This window comes from Myodes glareolus, chromosome 3, assembly GCF_982192425.1.
Source record: "Myodes glareolus chromosome 3, mMyoGla1.1, whole genome shotgun sequence".
Lineage (NCBI taxonomy): Eukaryota > Metazoa > Chordata > Mammalia > Rodentia > Cricetidae > Myodes > Myodes glareolus.
Window position 1 is genome coordinate 43172782 of NC_142028.1, and position 18333 is coordinate 43191114.

Genomic DNA, 18333 nt, shown 5'->3' on the forward strand with positions numbered 1-18333 from the left:
CTAGGTGGAAAACCTAAGCTGAATGCTGGGAGAAAGTGGGTGGAGTTAGGTAGATGCCATGAAGCCAATGAAGGAGACAGATGCCCTGGAACCTTACCAGTAAACCACAAGCCTCATGGTGAAATATAAAATAATAGGAATGGGTTAATTTAAGATGTAAGAGCTAGCTAGAAATATGGTTAAGCTATTGGCTAAACATTATTTCGGGTCAGGGTGGCCAGGACCAAACAAACAGTCTCTGACTACACCCAGTGCCATTTACTGTCATCATGGCACATCTGCTTTACATCTCATCTCCACATGCTGCATTTGTTACAGGTGGAGAACCAACATCGACATGTCATTCTTAAGTGAAATCTGAGGTTGGTGCTGCAGCTTTACCTGTCATCTGCTCCAGGACACATTGCCTGTAGATGTCCTCCATCTTTTGCCTCCTCTTGGCTCTGTTTGTCCCTGAATTATATATTTTTTGTAATTTCCAGTGTTTTTCCTGCAGGTTTGTAAGTGTACCACATTTATATGTTGCCCATGGAGGCCAGAGAGTGGCACTGGATACCCTGGAAGTGGAGTTCAGGTGAAGGGAAGATACCAAGTGGACTGAGCCCAGGTTCTTTGGAAGAGCAGCAGGTGCTTTTAGCTACCAAACTATCTCTCTCACTCTGACATTCTTGGTCTTTGATGACTTTGGTAGTTTTTGACGAGTTATGGTAAAAACTTTTGTAGAATGCTTCTTTATTGTATTTATCTTGCCTTTTCCCCTCATGACCATAGTGCGGAGATGGGACTTAGGAAGACCATAGAAATACATTATTTGTTTTTATCACAGTTGTCAAGTAGAAGTATTTTTTAATGTGTTCTCTGAAAGATAGAAGCATCAGCATATTTTTGAAAATTTTATTTTTACTTTTTGAGTATCAGATATTTTGCTTGCAATGTATGTATGTGACCACAATGTATGTATGTGACTACCCAGGGATGCCAGAAAGGGCATCAAATTCTCTGCAACTGGAGTCCCAGATGGCTGTGTGTATTGGGAACTGGACCTGGGTTCTCTGCAAGAGCAGCCAGTGCTTCAGTCACTGCGATATCTTTGTAGCTCCTGTGGCAACATTAAGAAAACAAAGCAAATGCAGTTAACTTGGTGTTTAAGAAAGACTTCAGATTTAATCTTAGGATTATGATTTTTAGACTTCATTTGATTTAAGAATAAGAAAGTACATGAGAATGTGGTGGTCTCAGTGAGAATATGCCTCATGGGACCATAATTTGAATATTTGGTTCACAGTTGGTAGAACCATTAGGGAAGGATCAGGAGGTGTGGCCTTGTTGGAGGAGGTGTGTCACTGGGGGTGGGCTTTGAGGTTACAAAGACTCACACCATTCACAGTTCTGTCTTGTGCTTGTGGATCAAGATGTGAGCTCTCAGCTGTTCCTGCTGGCACACCTTTGCCCTCATGGACTCTCACTGGAGCCATGAACCCAATTAAACACTTTGTTGTATTAGTTGTCACAGTTGTGGTTCATCACAGCAGTAGAAAAGTAACTAAGATGAAAGACACACACACACACACACACACACACACACACGCACACACACACACAATCTCAAGTGTCTCATTGTATTCAGTTTTCTCCATGGCTGAAGTACCAAGGTGGTAGGGGCTGAGGTGTCTCTGAGCAGACGGTCCTTTGTGAATATCCCTGAATCAAGATGGAGATGTTCAATAGAGGGTAAGTAAAAAGCACCAAAGGGAATCTCAACCAAAAATATTTTCTCCTAGGGATTTGCTTCTTGCTTCTCATGTAGCTTGGGTCCTTTAGCAGCAGTATAGGGAAAAGAGCCATTCTAGAGTGAGAGATACAGGCTGGCTTATAAAAAGTAAGCAAGAGATTTCAGAGAAAGTAAAGTAACAGAAAAGTTGGCAGGAGAAATAATTCATGTAGAGGAAAAATTTGACATTGTATACTTGTAACTTGGGACATTTTATGTATCATCTACTACTATCTTGTTTCAAGGGAGTAATTTCTGATGCTATGAAAATATACTGTGATATACTCATAATGCTTTTACTGAGATAATTCACATACATTCCCTTATTTCTGATGTTGGTCAACTAACATTTAGGTTTTACACTGGAAAATGTTGTTATAAATAATATAAATCTTTTTAAAGTATGAAGCTTCCTTGTAGTATGATTTACATGTACTACACAGAAATCAATTTCTTTTCACTAATAATATACACGATTGGATAACTGCCTTTTAAGATATTTAATTTTCACAGAATTTATGTAGAACGAGCCTGATTTTTAAAACAGGTGTCTTATTTATCTTGTGATACATAGGCAGGAACCAGGGGCATCTACATGGTAGGCAAGTGCTCCACCATTGAGTTATATTCCCCAGATTATATTAACTATGTTTTTTATAATATCCATATTTAAGGAAGGCATTCAGAAGCCTTTGCTCCTTCAGAAGTTTAAATGGAATTATACAATTCCCATCTGCTTCTATGGTGTTGACAGGGTTATTTTTATGTTATTAATAAATGAAGGAATGAGGTTGTTTGAGGTTTTGAAACCTAACTTCATAAGCTCTGGGACACAGCCAAGAGTGTAGCCAAAATTTTACAACAGGCTTCCTTTTCTGACCTGATTATTAATGGAAATAATTCTCATGGTTTTACTTCATTATTGTGGTGATTATTAAATTTTAGCAAGTGATGACGTCCTTCCTTCTTAATTCATATTTAGAAACACAAAATAAAATCAGGAGTCAAAGAGACAGAAAAAACAAACAGTTTTATTACTGATAAAACTAGCTGGAAAGGAAGGCTGAGGTCTTGAGTCATAAGGGTTGCTCAAATGCAGGCAACAGTGGCTTTAGTATCATAGGTTTCTTATCTACAATTTCAGGGGCAGCAGGTCAGGACTAGCAGCATTTTCTACACTAACAGATCTCTTGATTTGCTCAGTGTGACACTTTCCCAGGGTCAACTTGGATTCTGGATGGCTACTCCAATTTCAGTCATCAAGTCTAAGTTCTGGTTTCCAAGAAGAAATATAAGGATGACACCCAAGGAGTCATCTATAAAGGTAAGTATTCTGGAGAATGGGTACAGCTGGACGTTTTATAATCTGGGCCACATTCTTGAGTTGAATTTAGGCAGCCTAGCAGGGGCAGGGCTGGGCAAGCCCTTGTCTTTCTTACCGGGATGAGCAAGACGCTGACTACTAGGTACACTTCCCTTGGGGGTAGGCTGTTTACCAGAGAGGAAGCAGGATGCAGTAGAAGCACTTAATGCTTGATTTCCTCTGGTTCTGTCCCCAGAGAGGCTGGTAGGTAGGACCTCCCTTCCTAACTGGTGTCTGGTTTTCCTAGGGGCAGTATAGTGAACTGTCATAGGGCAGGAAGGTGGCACATGATGGGGCACCACAGTAACAAGGTTTTCTTAGTTGTTCAGGATCTATCCTTTCTTTGTCTTCACTGCTTATTTGGTTAAGGAACCTTCCTGAATAGTCATAAGAGAGTTCTTCTCCTGGCAAAATAGCTTTGGCTGCAAAAAGTGCCAGCTTAGGTACCATTGAGTCAATTCGGACAGGAATCATCAACAGGTTTGGCTCACAAGAATGATTCAGGAATCTCCCAATATTTCCTATGTAGGTAGGGTCGACAAAAGTTTCCATGACCTGCCCATTATAAATGTGCTCTCTGATGGCGATGATGTAATTTGGGTCATGTGCTGTTTGTAGGTGAATTCTTCTCTGTACTTCAGAGAATCCTAAAATCTCCCCAGCATACTCGCAGACGAATCTTCCCTTGGGTATAGATTCCAAGGTCCGAAGTCCCCAGCCCTTTCTGTCTGTTTGGAACACCTGGAGGCGGAACTGCAGACCACGCTGGACCACCCTGTTTCTGCAGCGCTCACCACACTGGCAGAGGACGTTGCACTCAAAAACGGGCTTGGCGTACTTTGCTTCCAATCCTATGGTGCCGAGGCACAGACTGTCGTCATAGTTATTCTCGTGGCGAAGACAGGAGCAAGTGCCAGGGAGACACGGAGTGTCGGTGCAAGCACACCCAGGAAAGGTGATCTGTGTGGGGTCGATGTCTGCTCCAGGCCCAGCGACATGCTCGGGAGTATACTGCAAAAACGAGAGATGCTTGCTAAGCGTGGCATTCACGTGTTTCACATGGATGTAATGTATGTACTGCTCACGCGTTTCATATGGATGTAATGTATGTACTGCTTTTGGTGTGGACATTTCCTAATTCCAGCATATGTGAAAACATGAAAGAAACCTACAACAAAAACACGTTGAAACATGACCTAAGAATACCCTCCACTTAAAGAAATTAAGTTTTAAAGATTTATTTTGATTTTTACTTATGTGAATGTGTGTCTGTGTGCGTTCTATGTGTGCCAATGCCCATGGAGGTCAGAAGAGGACATATGATCTCTGGAGCTGAACTTAGAGGAGGTTATGAGCTGCCTGGCAGAAGTGCTAGGAACCAACTCTGGTGCTCTGCAAAAACAGCAATTCCCTCAACCGCAGCGACCTCTCTCCAGTCCCAAGACTAACTTCCAAAACTTGAAAGTTTGGAAGTTATATCTCACAGGAATAAAGATAACAGTATTTTTTTCTATAATCAAGACTTGACCCACATTGGAGCACCGGACTGAGCCCCCCAAGGTCCAAATGAGGAGCAGAAGGAGGAAGAAAATGAAAAAGGAAATAAGGACTGCGAGGGATGAGATCACCCACTGATACAGGGGGACGGATCTAATGAGAGTTTACCAAGGCCAGTTGGACTGGGACTGAACGAGGACGCAATCCAACCAGATTCTCTGAATGTGGCCGGATTCTCTGAATGTGGCTGGCCCGAAGTCTTTCTGAAAAGCCATTGACAATGGCACTGGGACTTGTTTCCTCTGCATATACTGAATTTTGCGGATCCCAGTCCGTCTGGACTCACCTTCCTGGACCTGGAGGGAGGCGGGAGGAACTTGAACTTCCCACTGGGCAGGAAACCCTGACTGCTCTTAGGGATGAAGAGGGAGGAGGAGAGGGAGTGGGGGGAGTGGGAGGGTGGTGGGAGGAGGGGCGGAAATGGAAACTTTTATAATTTAATAAAATTACTTAAAAAAAACAATTGAAATCTTTAGCACTCTAAAACTTGCTTCTCCCATAATTTAGAATTTTAGGAACTGACATATTTTTTGTTCTTTGAGAACTGCATATGTGTGTACGATGAACTATGATCATAACCCTCCATCCCACCCCTCACATCCACCTCCCAGCTTCATGTCCTCTGTTTTTTCTTTTCCGTAGCCCACTTAGGGCTGCCCTATGGGTGTGGCATGGGGCCATCTCCTGGAATGTGGGGAACCTGTTAGTAGTCACACCCTAAAGAACGAGTCTTCTCCTCCCAGCAGCTATCACCTGCCAACAGCTCCTACGTTAGGGGAGGTTTCTCAGGAATTACTTCCCCATCTAGGCTGGGATTTTGGCTGGTTTAATTGTGTGAGTCTTCCCAGCTAAGCACAGCTGCTGAGTTCACGAGCACACTAGCCACACCATGTCCAGAAGACAGCATTTCACAGCACTCCTCCCATCCTCCAGCTCCTACATCTTCCCCGCCTCCTCTTCTGTGATGTTCCCTGAGCCTTGGCAGGGGTGGGAGGATTGATAAAGATGTTCCATTTAGGGCTGAGCACTCATAACCGTTTATTCTCAAGCACTCTGACCAAAAACTGCTAAATTTGATGCCTGCATGAAGTTTAGTATTTTATACTGAGGTTCTTTTCCCTTTTTAGCTTTACCTGAAAATGTATATACACACATATATTCATTATGAGACATTCCAGGGTTTTTTTCTGGGGGTAAGAAAGTCATAATTGTTAAATCATTAACAAATAATTTTAAAATGGAATTTATTAAATAGGTGTCAATATATAAACTATAGATGGATCTGATACATGGAAAGAAATTCTGTTCTTAGTAAATGACAAAGGGATAATTTGCAACAGCTCTTGGTGTTTTAAATGTACCTGCATTTTCAAAAGATTACATTTACAAAATATGAAAAATAAAACCTCAAATCTAAAATCTTTATGGAAAGCCTTCTGTCTTAATTATTTTCTTATAAGGGTTAAGAAGCACAGTTTTAAACCCTGAAGCTTAAAGTATCTTTAGGACTGGGGAGATGGCTCTGTTGGTAGAGTGCTTGCCATACAAGTACCACTATCTGACTCTAACCCCCCAGAAGACATGTAAAGGCTGGGTGGCAGCATGCACCCTGCAGTCTAGCACTGGAGATGTGGAGACTGCAGGATCCCCAGACTCAGTGGCCTGCCAGTCTAGCTGATCAGTGAGCTCCAGCTTCAGTAAGGACCCTGCCTCAAAGAGAGATGGTGGAGAGCAAATGTAAACTTCTGGTTTCTATACACATGGCTTGCGTGCACGCATGCGCGCGCACACACACACACACACACACACACACACACACACACACACACACACTCACACACACCCCCTCTTAAGAACCTAAAAACTTTATTTACAGAAAAATTGTTGCTTACATGGAACTTTATTTATATCCACCTCTTTCCAAAAAGGACTTAATGAGATCGCTTTAAAGAGGTAAGGTATGGGGCTGGAGAGATGGCTCAGTGGTTAAGAGCATTGTCTGCTCTTCCAAAGGTCCTGAGTTCAATTCCCGGCAACCACATAGTGGCTCACAACCATCTGTAGTGAGGTCTGGTGCCCTCTTCTGGCCTGCAGACATACACACAGACAGAATATTGTATACATAATAAATAAATAAATATTTTTTAAAAAAGAGGTAAGGTAATGTGCAAAAGGCAAGCATGAGGTGTGCCATGGCTTGGGGAAATACCCCTCCAATGCCTGTGTGTTCATTCCTCAGCCTGTGGTTCTGGTGGGAGGTAGTGTAACTTTTAAGAGGTGGAGCCTAGTAGGAGGAAGCCTATTTTTGGGGCACAGCCCTCACAGAGAACATTGGGATCCAGTATTTTCCTATATTTACTCTGCTTCTCAGCTGCCATGAACAATTTCCTGTATTACATATTCCCACCTTGAAGATAAGTCTTAGCACAAGGTCAAGCGATAGGGCTTCAACCTTCAAAGTGTGAGTCCAAAGAAATCATTTCCTTATATGTACAGTGTGTCGGGTAGGGGTGGAGGTAAGACAGTTTCTAGTTGTCCAAAAATATCTGGTAATCCTTCTGTCTCAGTCTCTAAAGTGCTTGGATAACCATGCCCAACAACCTTCCAACTTCCTTCCTTCCTTCCTTCCTTCCTTCCTTCCTTCCTTCCTTCCTTCCTTCCTTCCTTTCCTTTTCTTTATTTCTTTCTCTTTGTTCTTTGAGACAGGGTTTCTCTGTAGCTTTGGAGCCTGTCCTAGAACCCATTCTATAGACCAGGCTGGCCTTGAACTCACAGAGATCCACCTACCTCTGCCTCCCGAGAGCTGAGATTGAAGGCATGCACCACCACCGACTGACTCAACCTTTTAATTTTGTAAGCTGATCATCTCAGGTGTTTTGTTACAATAGCAGAAAGCTGACTAACCCAGGGTGAAATAAACCTGTCCAGTGAGCTTAGACATATAAAGTGTGAAACAGAAACAGCTCAACAATTGCCTTTACTTGGAATCAGTCAGTTCAAAGAGGGCATATGATTAGACACAAGTTTTGCACTGTCTGTAAGGAACAATCTCACCATCAGAAGCAACATGGACTTTTCTAGTACAAATACAAGAAAGAAGTTTCACCAGTGTGTCCCTCCAAACCATGCTTTTGTGGGAGGCAGTTCCTGGGAACTCTTTGTATTCTGACCCTTGGTAAAGCGGCATGGCACAGAGTCAACAGAGTTGGGCATGAGTGGTTCTGCAAGGCGGCACCATTGGGGTCACGATATTACAGGATCCGACAAGATGCTGGAATTGCCCATCTCTGATCCCCTGTTAACAGGGTGATTCCTGGGCCCCTCTTTAGAAAGGCACTGAACAACATGCACACACTCCCTGTGGAGGCTTGGCGGAGCTGTGCAGTTAAGTGCAGAAGCCTATACTTTAAAAAGCACAGAACTGGAGGAGGATTGGCATTCCCGTTGAAAGATTAGGAAGGTGAAGAGTGGGAGTCTGGGGTGGGGGGCAGGCCAGCCTTCTGCTTAGACAGTGACCCGGGGGTGGGGAGTTAAACAGCTTCTGCTTACATTGTGTCTTACCCCTTTAGCTGTGTAGGGATGTCCTACAGGGATGAAGGAACTCTCAAAAAAAGATGCCCCTGTCCATCAAGTGCTCTTACCCAGAACCCACTTTTGGTTTTTTTCCTTTTCAACACTGAAATGTAAATGGTTATTGAGGCGTTTTAAGAAGTAGCTGTAAAATGAAGGTTTTCTGATCTCCTGGTGAACCTTTTCACGAAGAGTATTTTTAAACTGATTTGTCCCTCAAGGAGCGCATCCTTCTAAAGTGCAGTATTAAGTCACTGAACTAGAAAATGATTTCTTTCCCAACACAGATGACTCTTTTTAAAATAAGTCTGACTTACTGCAGTTTTCTAACCAGGAAAGTATTTTTTCCCCTAAAAATGAGTTCTGTTTCTTTCTACTTAAAAATAAAAAAATATTTTGAGGTTACTTTATTATATTTTATTTACTTTTGCTGTGTTGAAGATTGCATATAGGGCTTACACACGATCGTTAAGCGCTCTACTGTTGAGCTACAGCCATAGTTCATAATTTACTATGAAATGTTCTTATATATATATTTTCCTAGCATCTGCAAGGCACATGCTGGGTTTGCTCTGTAGCACTGAGATAGAAATACAGAGACAGGGCTGGGTGGTGGTGGTGCATGCCTTTAATCCCAGCACTCGGGAGGCAGAGGCAGGCAGATTTCTGTGAGTTTGAGGTCACCCTGGTCTACAAGAGCTAGTTCCAGGACAAGGTCCAAAAGCTACAGAGAAACCCTGTCTTGAAAAACCAAAAAGAGGAAGAAGAAGAAGAAGAAGAAGAAGAAGAAGAAGAAGAAGAAGAAGAAGAAGAAGAAGAAGAAGAAGAAGAAATAGACAGACATAGAGATAGATAGATGAATATATTTGATATAAATATATAAAAATTCTATAATTAAAATTCTACAATCTGACAATTTGAGCTTCTTTACACTTGGGTTACAAATGGTAGCAACTTCCAAATGAGCTTCAGATATCTTTGAACAAACAATACAGACTTCAAGGTAAATTTCTAGTTTGGCAGGAAGTGTCTCTGCCCATTGAGCCATTTTACCAGACCAGAATAAAAATAGATCTAGAACCACTGACCCTGATATCAGTGATGATTATAAATAATTTTATCTTCATCTTTCTTCACTTTCCTCCTCCAGAAAGGGTTAGAAAAATATTATAAAAGAAAAGTATTTTATTGATTTTAAAAATGCTATAGTGAAGAATACTCCTTTGAGGCAGGGAGACAGTTCAGTGCAGGGTTTGTATAGCAGAACACCACTAATTTAAGTGTTTGGTTTAGGATTGGGGTTACAGCCCAGTTGGTGGAGTATTAGCTCAGCATGCAGGAGGCCCTGGGTTGCATCTCCAGTACCATATCATCCACAGTGGAGGCACTCAGGGTTGCTGCCAGAGTTTTACAGATGAAAGCAGTGGGAACAGAAGTTCAAGACCATCTTTGAACTTGGCCTCAGATAGTTCCTCATCACCCTAGGTTCTGAGAGAATCCACCTCAAAAACAAACACACAACTGAGGACAAGAACAACTAAAGAGAACTGGGAAATTTTTAGTTTGTGGCCAAGCACGCCATCTAAGCCAGAACAAGGAAACATATCTGGGTTACTGACACAATGAAGGAAGTAGGACCCCTCCACAGAACGCTCAGTATCAAGTTTACCATTTAGACAAAACCTGCCTAGCCAAGTACTGGAAAGGGAAGTAGAGGTGTGAACAGTGTACAGCTCTGAGGGGAAGGGTTTCCCCTCCACAAATCTTACAGCTCTGAAAAGGAAAGTGTCCTGGCAGTCAGGAGCCTAGCAAAGTCCCACTGCACAACAAACCTCACACAAGAGATTTATTGGGAGAGACAAAAGAGAGTGGTGGCCTGGGCAGGAAGCAACAGGACCTGAGCAGAAGGCAGATTAAAGTTTAAAGAAGGACTTTTTAGAGGCAGGGTTTCCCAGGGTGGGAGGTTGTGGGATTTTAAGGCAAGCACGGGATTGGTGGGATTTTGAGCTCTGGACTTGTAGATTTTGGTGGGTTTTCAAACCCAGAAGTGGGCTTGAACCTTTTGCTCTGCAAACAGGAAGTGTAGCGGTAAGATATAACTAGACATCATTACAGTTTTGATACAGACAGGTCTAAGGTGGCTACTTTTGGACATTTCCATTATGTGAGGCAATTCTTTCCCTCTATTGCTTGAGCCAGTTTGAGGGATGTTTATGTTTCATGCAATCAAGGGAGTCTGGCTAATACGGTAGGGTGAAAGCTGTGACTGCTATAGGAAAAGGCTAGAAAATGTCATCAGAGACGCAAATAAACAAAGAACTACCAGGTTTCCAACTGTGTTTAAGATACTGGAACAAACTATGCTGTACTTCAGGCAGAAAACCTCATGACTGTGGCCAGGAACACAGGGTATAACCACCAAGCTTCTCAATGCAGAATATGGCGCACTCTGGGGACACAAACAGAGCCAGATTCACATTACCATGGTGACTCTTGGCAAGTGACTGGGTAAGTTGTAGACCAACAATTATAACAGGGAAAATATTCATATTGGGGTTGGTTAACACAAGCTCCAAGGGAGATAATGCTACTCAGGGCCTGGGACTTGCTTTGAAAATATTACCTTCCCTTAACTATCCATTCTTTCTATCTCACTTATAAAGGAAACTATAAGAGAGAATCTAAACAATTACAATTGGGGCTGGCACATGAATTTAAGAAAAAATAAGCAGGTATTGTAGTAGGTGATGAAAAAAATAGGTCCTGGAATTAAACTTCCTGGCTGCAAACATATCCAAACAATAGTCCGGTCTATGAACTACTTTCCTATCCTTGCTTACTTACTCTTTTCGAGTGAGGAGATTAAGAGCTGACCCAGCCAAGACTTCCTTCATTTATCAACAAATACCGCCTTAGTAACTGTCTTATCCATATGCTGGGATTTGGAATCAGCAGAAAAAAAAAAAGACAAGAAGGGGAATTTTACTGTTCTTAAATTGTCATATGCAAGAGCTAGAAATAAGTGCAAAATGATCAGTGTGAAATGACTCCCTATCAGCCACATCCTGGGTAGAGATTCCAATTTTTCTCCACAAAAATACTTAAGAGAAAAATATAAATAATAATTATCTAGGAAGCCAAAATAGAAATAGCATATAGCATGCTAAAAAAATAAATAGCTATCTTGGCTTCTCTTGTTCATGATGATTTCCTCTCTAAACTAGGCTAGCATGAACTGAGCTGAATGTCGAATTGTGTTAAATGTGTAGGTGTCATTTTTCAAATGTGTGTCCAGAGGAAGAACATGAGTTCTGGGGTGTGTCATGAAGTGTCCTTCTAATCTGTAGTTCTAGACACACAGCAGACACCCAGTTCATTCTGCTTTGCTGCAGCTCTTCACAGCCTTCAAATGCAAGTCAGGACTGTTTGATTAACATTCTGTATCAAAGCCCCAGAAACTCACGTACAAGTCTGTACATTACTAGGATTTTAAACATAAGTGTGACTCTTACGGAAGCTTCCCGAATCCTAAGGAATATTTAAGGAAGCACTGTGGAAACCTTCCTTCCTTTTTTGGTTGTGTTGAAAACGCAGCTACAAGAATCTTTGGGCTTGGCGTCCAGCGTCATCAGTTTGCTTTTGCTTCTAACAGCTATTAGGAGACCGTGAGCCAGATAATTCTGGTCAAGGCCCAGCTGAGATCTTAAAAATAATGTTTGAAGTTGATCTCAGGGACATGACAAGTAATTAAACCTGACTTAGCTGGAGAAAACCAATTAGTTTATTTTCTCCTTGGCTTTCAACCCTGAGGACGTTATGATACACTGGCTTCTAATGTGAACATTTCAATGTTCTCTTTTCTCTTTACACGGCATCCCAAACCAAAGCAGACAGAAAGTTATTTTTACCTTGAGTTTTTTATGCCTTAATGGTTGTGTGGGCCTGTGAAGCCAGCGCTTGCGGGAAGTAAGCTATTTTGATTTTTTGGGGGGTAAGATTCCTTTTATGCATGTGGAATACATGGAAGAAAATTAGCTGAAGGTGAGCTGGGAGTGTAGGCCAGTGGTGGAGCAATTCCATGGCACATGCAGACACACATCCTATACCACTAGTACCACTAGAAAACCCGGGCAACCATGATGCTTGTTTTATAGTGTCAAGAATGTGGATTTTGTTTTCTGAGAGGCAGTCCTTTCTAGCAGAGATGGCTAGCCTTCCAAAAGACCACTCCTCCATCTTGTGAAACTCTCGTGAATCTGCCTGTTTGCCAAACCCTGGATGGTAGATTTGAAACTCAGCTCTCTATTGTAACCTTCCCTTGCCCACCAACTATCAATTAGCCAATCATGCCACCAATGGCGTGAGACACAGGTTAAGTGGCCCCGCCCGTGTGCTTGCTCAGTGGTGTGGGCCATTGTGTACCCTTTTGCAGTAGTAACATTGCTGAACTGACTTACTTCACTTTGCTCAGTATCTTGCTTTGTGTCACCAGGAATATCTTTTTCCAACAGTTTCATTCTCATGACTTTCACGTCTGCCTGCAATGGCTGTCTAAGGATCAGTCATATGAGTTACTTTTTCTCTCCTCCCTCTTCCTTTTAAAAATAGACAGGTACTTATTTTAATTTGAAAACTGTGATTAGTTTATGGACACTAATGACTGTGAAGATGCTAAAGAAGATACTTACATAAAAACTTTTAACTTTTGAAGGTGCAGGGAATCAAACCCACGGACTTAAGCATAATGCACTCGGTCACTGAGCCAGCTACATTCCTAGCGGCTGGTTTTTGGAGAAAGTGTCTTGCTGTGTAGCTTAGGGTGGCCCTTACATTTATATTCTCTTGCTTTTGCTTCCAGAGTGGTGAGATTATAGGCAACTGCCTGGCTAATTAAGTTATTGTTAGTTATGTTGAAAATAAAGCGGACTAACAAAGGGTTACATTATTCTACTGTTTTATGGATTGTTCTTAGAGAAGATGGCAAAGAAAAATACAATCCAACTGGAAACTTTTTTGCAGAGTTCACAATACATACATACCCACATACACACACGTGCACACACACACTTCATTCAGTATTACAGCTGCTCAAATCAGTTCTAGGATCATTTCACTGTTAGTGCTTTGAGGGCAGAAGCATGTTTTTCTAGTCTCTGTGTCCCAACTCATCACTTGGTATACGTTTAGTTCTTAATGAATACTTACTGAAGCGACTTAAGAATGCAGCATTTTTCTTCCATATTAGATACTTCTTGGATAAAATAAAACCAACCAAATGCTGTTTTCTTCAACCGAATGAAGTCATCTTCTAGGCCTCACCTAACACAGAGCCTGGCATTTTACAGGCACTCAACAGTTTGACAAATAAAAAAAAAAACAAAACATACAGGTAGTCTTACCAGACATTCTGTAATGTTTGATCTTTAACATGCTTTAAGGGTTCATTGGTGTATATATAGTGCTATCTACTTGTGCTGTTAATAATAAACCATCAATGCAAATGCAGACATGTACTATTGGTCGCAAACTATAATTTGAGAGGACGGTAACTAGTTCGCACACTAAAATCATGATTTGCCTTTTGAAATCTGCTATAGAAGTTATTACCCCATTTGCTGCTCACAAAAACCCTAGAAGGAAGGTAGAGACAACCCCAATTTGTGCTGATAAAAGATGGGGAAAGGTGTACAATTTTAAATTATCTTCAGTAGGAAAACAAAAAGCTCTGGCTTTGTAGAGTAGCTAAGACTAAAGCATCATCTAAGTCCAATATCCAAGGGCAAAGTTCTTTCGCCAGAATCTTGGGTATTCCCAATTCCCTAGGCAACTTTTAGGCCACAATAAGAGGGGTTGAAGGTTAGAGTAAGGGCTTTGGGGCAGTAACAGCAGTGGGCATTTATTGAGTTCTTACAGAGAACTAGATCAGTAATTCCCAAAGTAGCTATAAAGCGAGGTACTATTACTTAAACTCTCCACAAAAGGCTTCCGAGGCTTCGCAGAAGCTAACTTATATTCGTCCAAGACCTCTCAGCATGAAGGAGCCCTCAGCTAAGTTTGACTCTAGGGGCTGAGATTCAGTACTAGGCCATTCTTCCATGAGAGACAGTTGAGACCAGTGCAGGAAACTGATTTGCTCTGATCCCTCAATAAGTTCTGAGTACAAGACCAGAGGAAAATGCTCCTTTTAAAAAGTCACCCCTCTGCCACACAGACTACAGGGAACTGCCATTTTACCAATAGAATAAGATAAAATCCTTGTTAAGGTCTTATTACAGGTTCATAGAAAAATATTAGATCCTATTCGTTTAAGAACCTTCTCTTCAGGCCAAAGGCTTTTTTTTTTTTCTTTCAAGAAAGAAAGAACATGAAATTGGATAGACACGGCGGGAGGTAGGCAAGGGTCTGTGAGGAGTTGGGGGAGGGCAGGGTAAGATCAGCATATATTACATGGTATTCTCAAAAGATAAGTCCGTAACAAAAAAAAGTCAAGAGGACTTAAGTTTCAGTAAACAACCTTGATGAAACTCATTGGGTTTCCTCTCTCTGGCTCTCTCTCTCTCTCTCTCTTTCTTTCTCTCTCTCTCTCTCTCTCTCTCCCCTCCCCCCCCCCCCTCACACACACACACACAGTTGAAGGGGGGCATTAGCCAAGAAGATGATGGATTCCTAGGACTGGGAGTGGGACAAAAGAGGTTAGGAGTGGTGGTGCACATGATCTAAACATTATGCGCTTGTGTGGAAATGTCATCGAGAAACCCACTATTATGTACGACTGATATTTGGTAAGGAACATTTTTAAAACACCATAATAAATCCAAATACCCTGTATGTAAAATTAAAAATTTTAGGAAAAAAATAGAAGCCTGTGGTTATAGCCAGTTTGACAATTATGACCACATGGGGGAGCTATGCGTCTATCTTTCTCGGCTCTTAGGCAAGGTGCCCTAGCGCCCCCTTGGGCTGTGTGCAGCTCTGAGGTCCCGCCCAATAAGGAAGGGCTCGGCCTCGTCCCCGAGCTTGTGAGCCCCTCTTTAGTCCCGCCCCTACACAGAAGGGCAGGGCGGGGCCTCACCTACTGGAGTCCTGAGCAGCTCTCTAGTTCCTCCCTTGGGGGCGGGGTGTCTGGGTGGGGGGGGGACGGAGGGAGCAGGCCTCTAGCTCAGCCCATACATGGAAGGGCGCAGGCTCCGACCGGGGTAAATAAAAGCCGCCCTCTAGACAACCCCTGCAGGGCTATGGACTCGGCAGCCCAGCCCCTAGATGAAGGGGGGGGGGGGAGGGAGGAAATGGGAGCAGCCCCCTGGCTCCGCCCCCACACGAAAGGCACCCGCCCCGCCTCCCTAGTCCCGCCTCTACCTGGAAAGGCTTAGGCCTGGGCTCCGCCCCCAGAGGCCATACTCTCACGGGAAAGTTCTCCAGGCCACGCGCTACATCTTGTTGTTCTATCAGGGCCGCAGATTCCTCCTCCGCTGCTGCTATCCCTAAGGAACGCTGCTCTACAGCTTCCGCAGACATTTACAGTCTCACTTCGCCTACTAACCTGACGGTCTTGGGCCTCCGGTGGGGAGGATGCTGGGAGTTGGGGATTCCGCGGCCCCACTTCCTCATGGGAGTTGTAGTTTTCGTTTTTCACAAGCGGCAGGTGAGCGCGATTCCTCCCTCAGCGTTGTAGGGATACCTTTGGTCTGGATCCCACTGTTTTGAGACAGATACCAGTCAGAGAATTTGAAATGTTTTAGTTTTTCTGGGGAAGCGTGAGAAGCATGGTCAGCTTTTTGCAAGTTTAGTAGTTGCACCTCCTAAGCTGAGGAAGAACACACACACCAGGGTATCTAAAGATTAGAACCCCTGGAGAAACCGCATGACTGGCGGTGGATTATGTGTTAGGGTCTTCTTGTATGTAGGCTTACCTTGTTTTCACACAATCATGGAAGAATGAGCCAGTTTTGGATAGAGATAGTCTCTGCGTTTCTGAATCTGGTGGAATATTTTAACATACCTAAACTTTCCTTTCTGCTTGTCTTGATATATGTAATTTTCTCTCTCCATGGCTTTCACGGTCTTGGTGACTGACAGGTTGGAAGCTCAAGGGGAGCACTGAGATGCATTGTCCTTATAAAAGATTTGTTAGAAGAGACATTCATGCCACAGACAGACAGGCAGATAACAGGGCCTATGTGGTAAAGTGGTAGTTCTTCTTACAGGTTTCAGAGGAAGGAGGCTGTAGTTGATGATTAGCCCACGATATGTGTTTGTAGGTAGGCTTTTTCTGAATTATCTACAAGGGCAACCGAATTACTCCAGTTTCTGGAATTATTACAGTTCAATACATATGGAGAAACTTTACAAACTGCATGGTCCTGAATTTTTCATCTTGGTGTATTAGAGAACAAAATTACAAATAAATGTGTGTGTAACTGAATATATATTTAGTTATCTATGTATCTGATTAGTTAGATTTGTTTTGAGGCATGGTCTTAGTATGTCACCCAGTCTGGCGTTGAACTCTCCATCCTCTTTAATATTGACTACCTGTATGAGTCACTGCGTTTATCTCAGTTGGTCTTATATTCAATTCTAGAACCAGGCAACATTTCATCCTATAAAATTCAATAAGCATTTTTATTTTCTGAGCATAGCATTGGTTTTCTAGGAAGAGAAGGGATGGGAAAATAGAAGCAGTGGGTCAAAGAAGACTGGTCCTTTCAAAGTCACTTTACCCTTGTAAGGTGGGGGTGGTAATGCAGAACAATAGGAAAATAATCAGTTGGTTAGCAACAAGGCAGTGTTTGTGAATTAAGATTAAGAATTTTCTTATTCTGGGAAATTTGCTATCTCTGTAATTCTTTAGTTATCCAAAAGGTCAGATAAACAGCTTAGTTTCTGCTTGGAGACAAGGGACTCTATCTTGACTTGTAGTCTGCTTTGTTATGGTCTAGTGTAGAAACAGTACAAAGCATTTTATATATATATATATATATATGCATACATGTACATGCACACACACATATGTGTATGTATGCATGTTTGTGATTATGTATGTGTATGTGTATACTTATACAGTGCATGAAAACTGTATATCGAAGACCGAAGTTGACAATGGGTGTTTTCCTTGATCACCACTTTATTTGTTGAGTCACTGTTCTTTGCTGAACCCAGAGTTCCTGGATTCCAGGCGAATCTAGCTAACAAGTTTGTGTGGTGGAGATCGAGAAATACCCCTTCTCTGCTTAGGGAGAGCTGGCATTGCAGGCAGCTGCCACACCTGCTCAGCTTTTACTTTGGTTCTGGGACTTTGACATTTGTCCTCACCCTTGTGTGCCAAGTGCTTTATTCAGAGACATCTCCCCAGCCTCTTACCTCCTGTGATCTGTATTTATCGATGTTCTTTTGCCAGTCTCCTGACCCTACTCTCTAAAATGTGGCTATCACTGAGGATTCTGTGGGGTTTTGTCTTTTTTTCCAACTTCCCTGGACTCAGAAGTTATCTTTGAGATAGGATCTTGATTTGTTGCCCAGGCAGGTCTTCAGTGCATAACCAGGACAGGTGCACGACTCTCCCCCACCAACACGGTTTCAGATACGAAGGATTAGGATGACAGTCTCCAGACCTGATGTCATGAATATTGGATGCTTCTGCTTTCTGTCTTATAGGCTCCTCGAGCTTAAAATGACTGGAGCTGATTTATTCTTCTGTTCGATTTGCTTTATTGATATCTAACAAGGAATCCAAACAACAAACAGAAGAGTTTCCTTAAATTCCTTCCATTCCCTAGGCCTGCATAATAAGGAGTTAAGAGTGGCCAAGTCTTTGTTCTATCTTCAGTATTTTTTAATTTCATTACTTCTATCCTAGTTCCAGTTTTAAGTAGCAATAACAATAATTAGATACCTGTCTTCAAAATGTAGCAATGTAAGAACAATTGGGGGTATGGAGAATAGGATAGTGTGAGAAAGAATGACTTTAATAGATCAAGCATGAAATGAGACCATAGAAGTTTATAACTAGGTTTTACACTGTAGCCATAACACACTCATTGGAATAACCCTCATGGGTTTTATTCATTTATTT

At 42.3% G+C, this 18333-nt stretch overlaps 1 protein-coding gene across 1 annotated transcript; it reads right to left on the minus strand.

Moving 5' to 3' along the window:
* Positions 1–2782: 2782 nt before the first annotated feature.
* LOC125403259 (histone-lysine N-methyltransferase SETMAR) lies at positions 2783–15837 on the minus strand. Its single transcript, XM_048438511.3, has 2 exons — positions 15618–15837; positions 2783–4145 (listed from the first exon to the last, which is right to left on the minus strand). The coding sequence occupies exons 1-2, from the start codon at positions 15774–15776 to the stop codon at positions 3378–3380; spliced, it is 927 nt and encodes a 308-aa protein (XP_048294468.3). The 5' UTR covers positions 15777–15837; the 3' UTR covers positions 2783–3377.
* Between the last annotated feature and the right edge of the window lie 2496 nt (positions 15838–18333).

Coding starts and splice junctions, on each gene's coding strand:
- LOC125403259 (XM_048438511.3), bottom strand. CDS start 15,776: ATGTCTGCGGAAGCTGTAGAGCAGCGTTCCTTAGGGATAGCAGCAGCG. Junction 4,146..15,617: donor CCAGGCCTAAGCCTTTCCAG/GTAGAGGCGGGA, acceptor TCGTTTTTGCAG/TATACTCCCGAGCATGTCGC.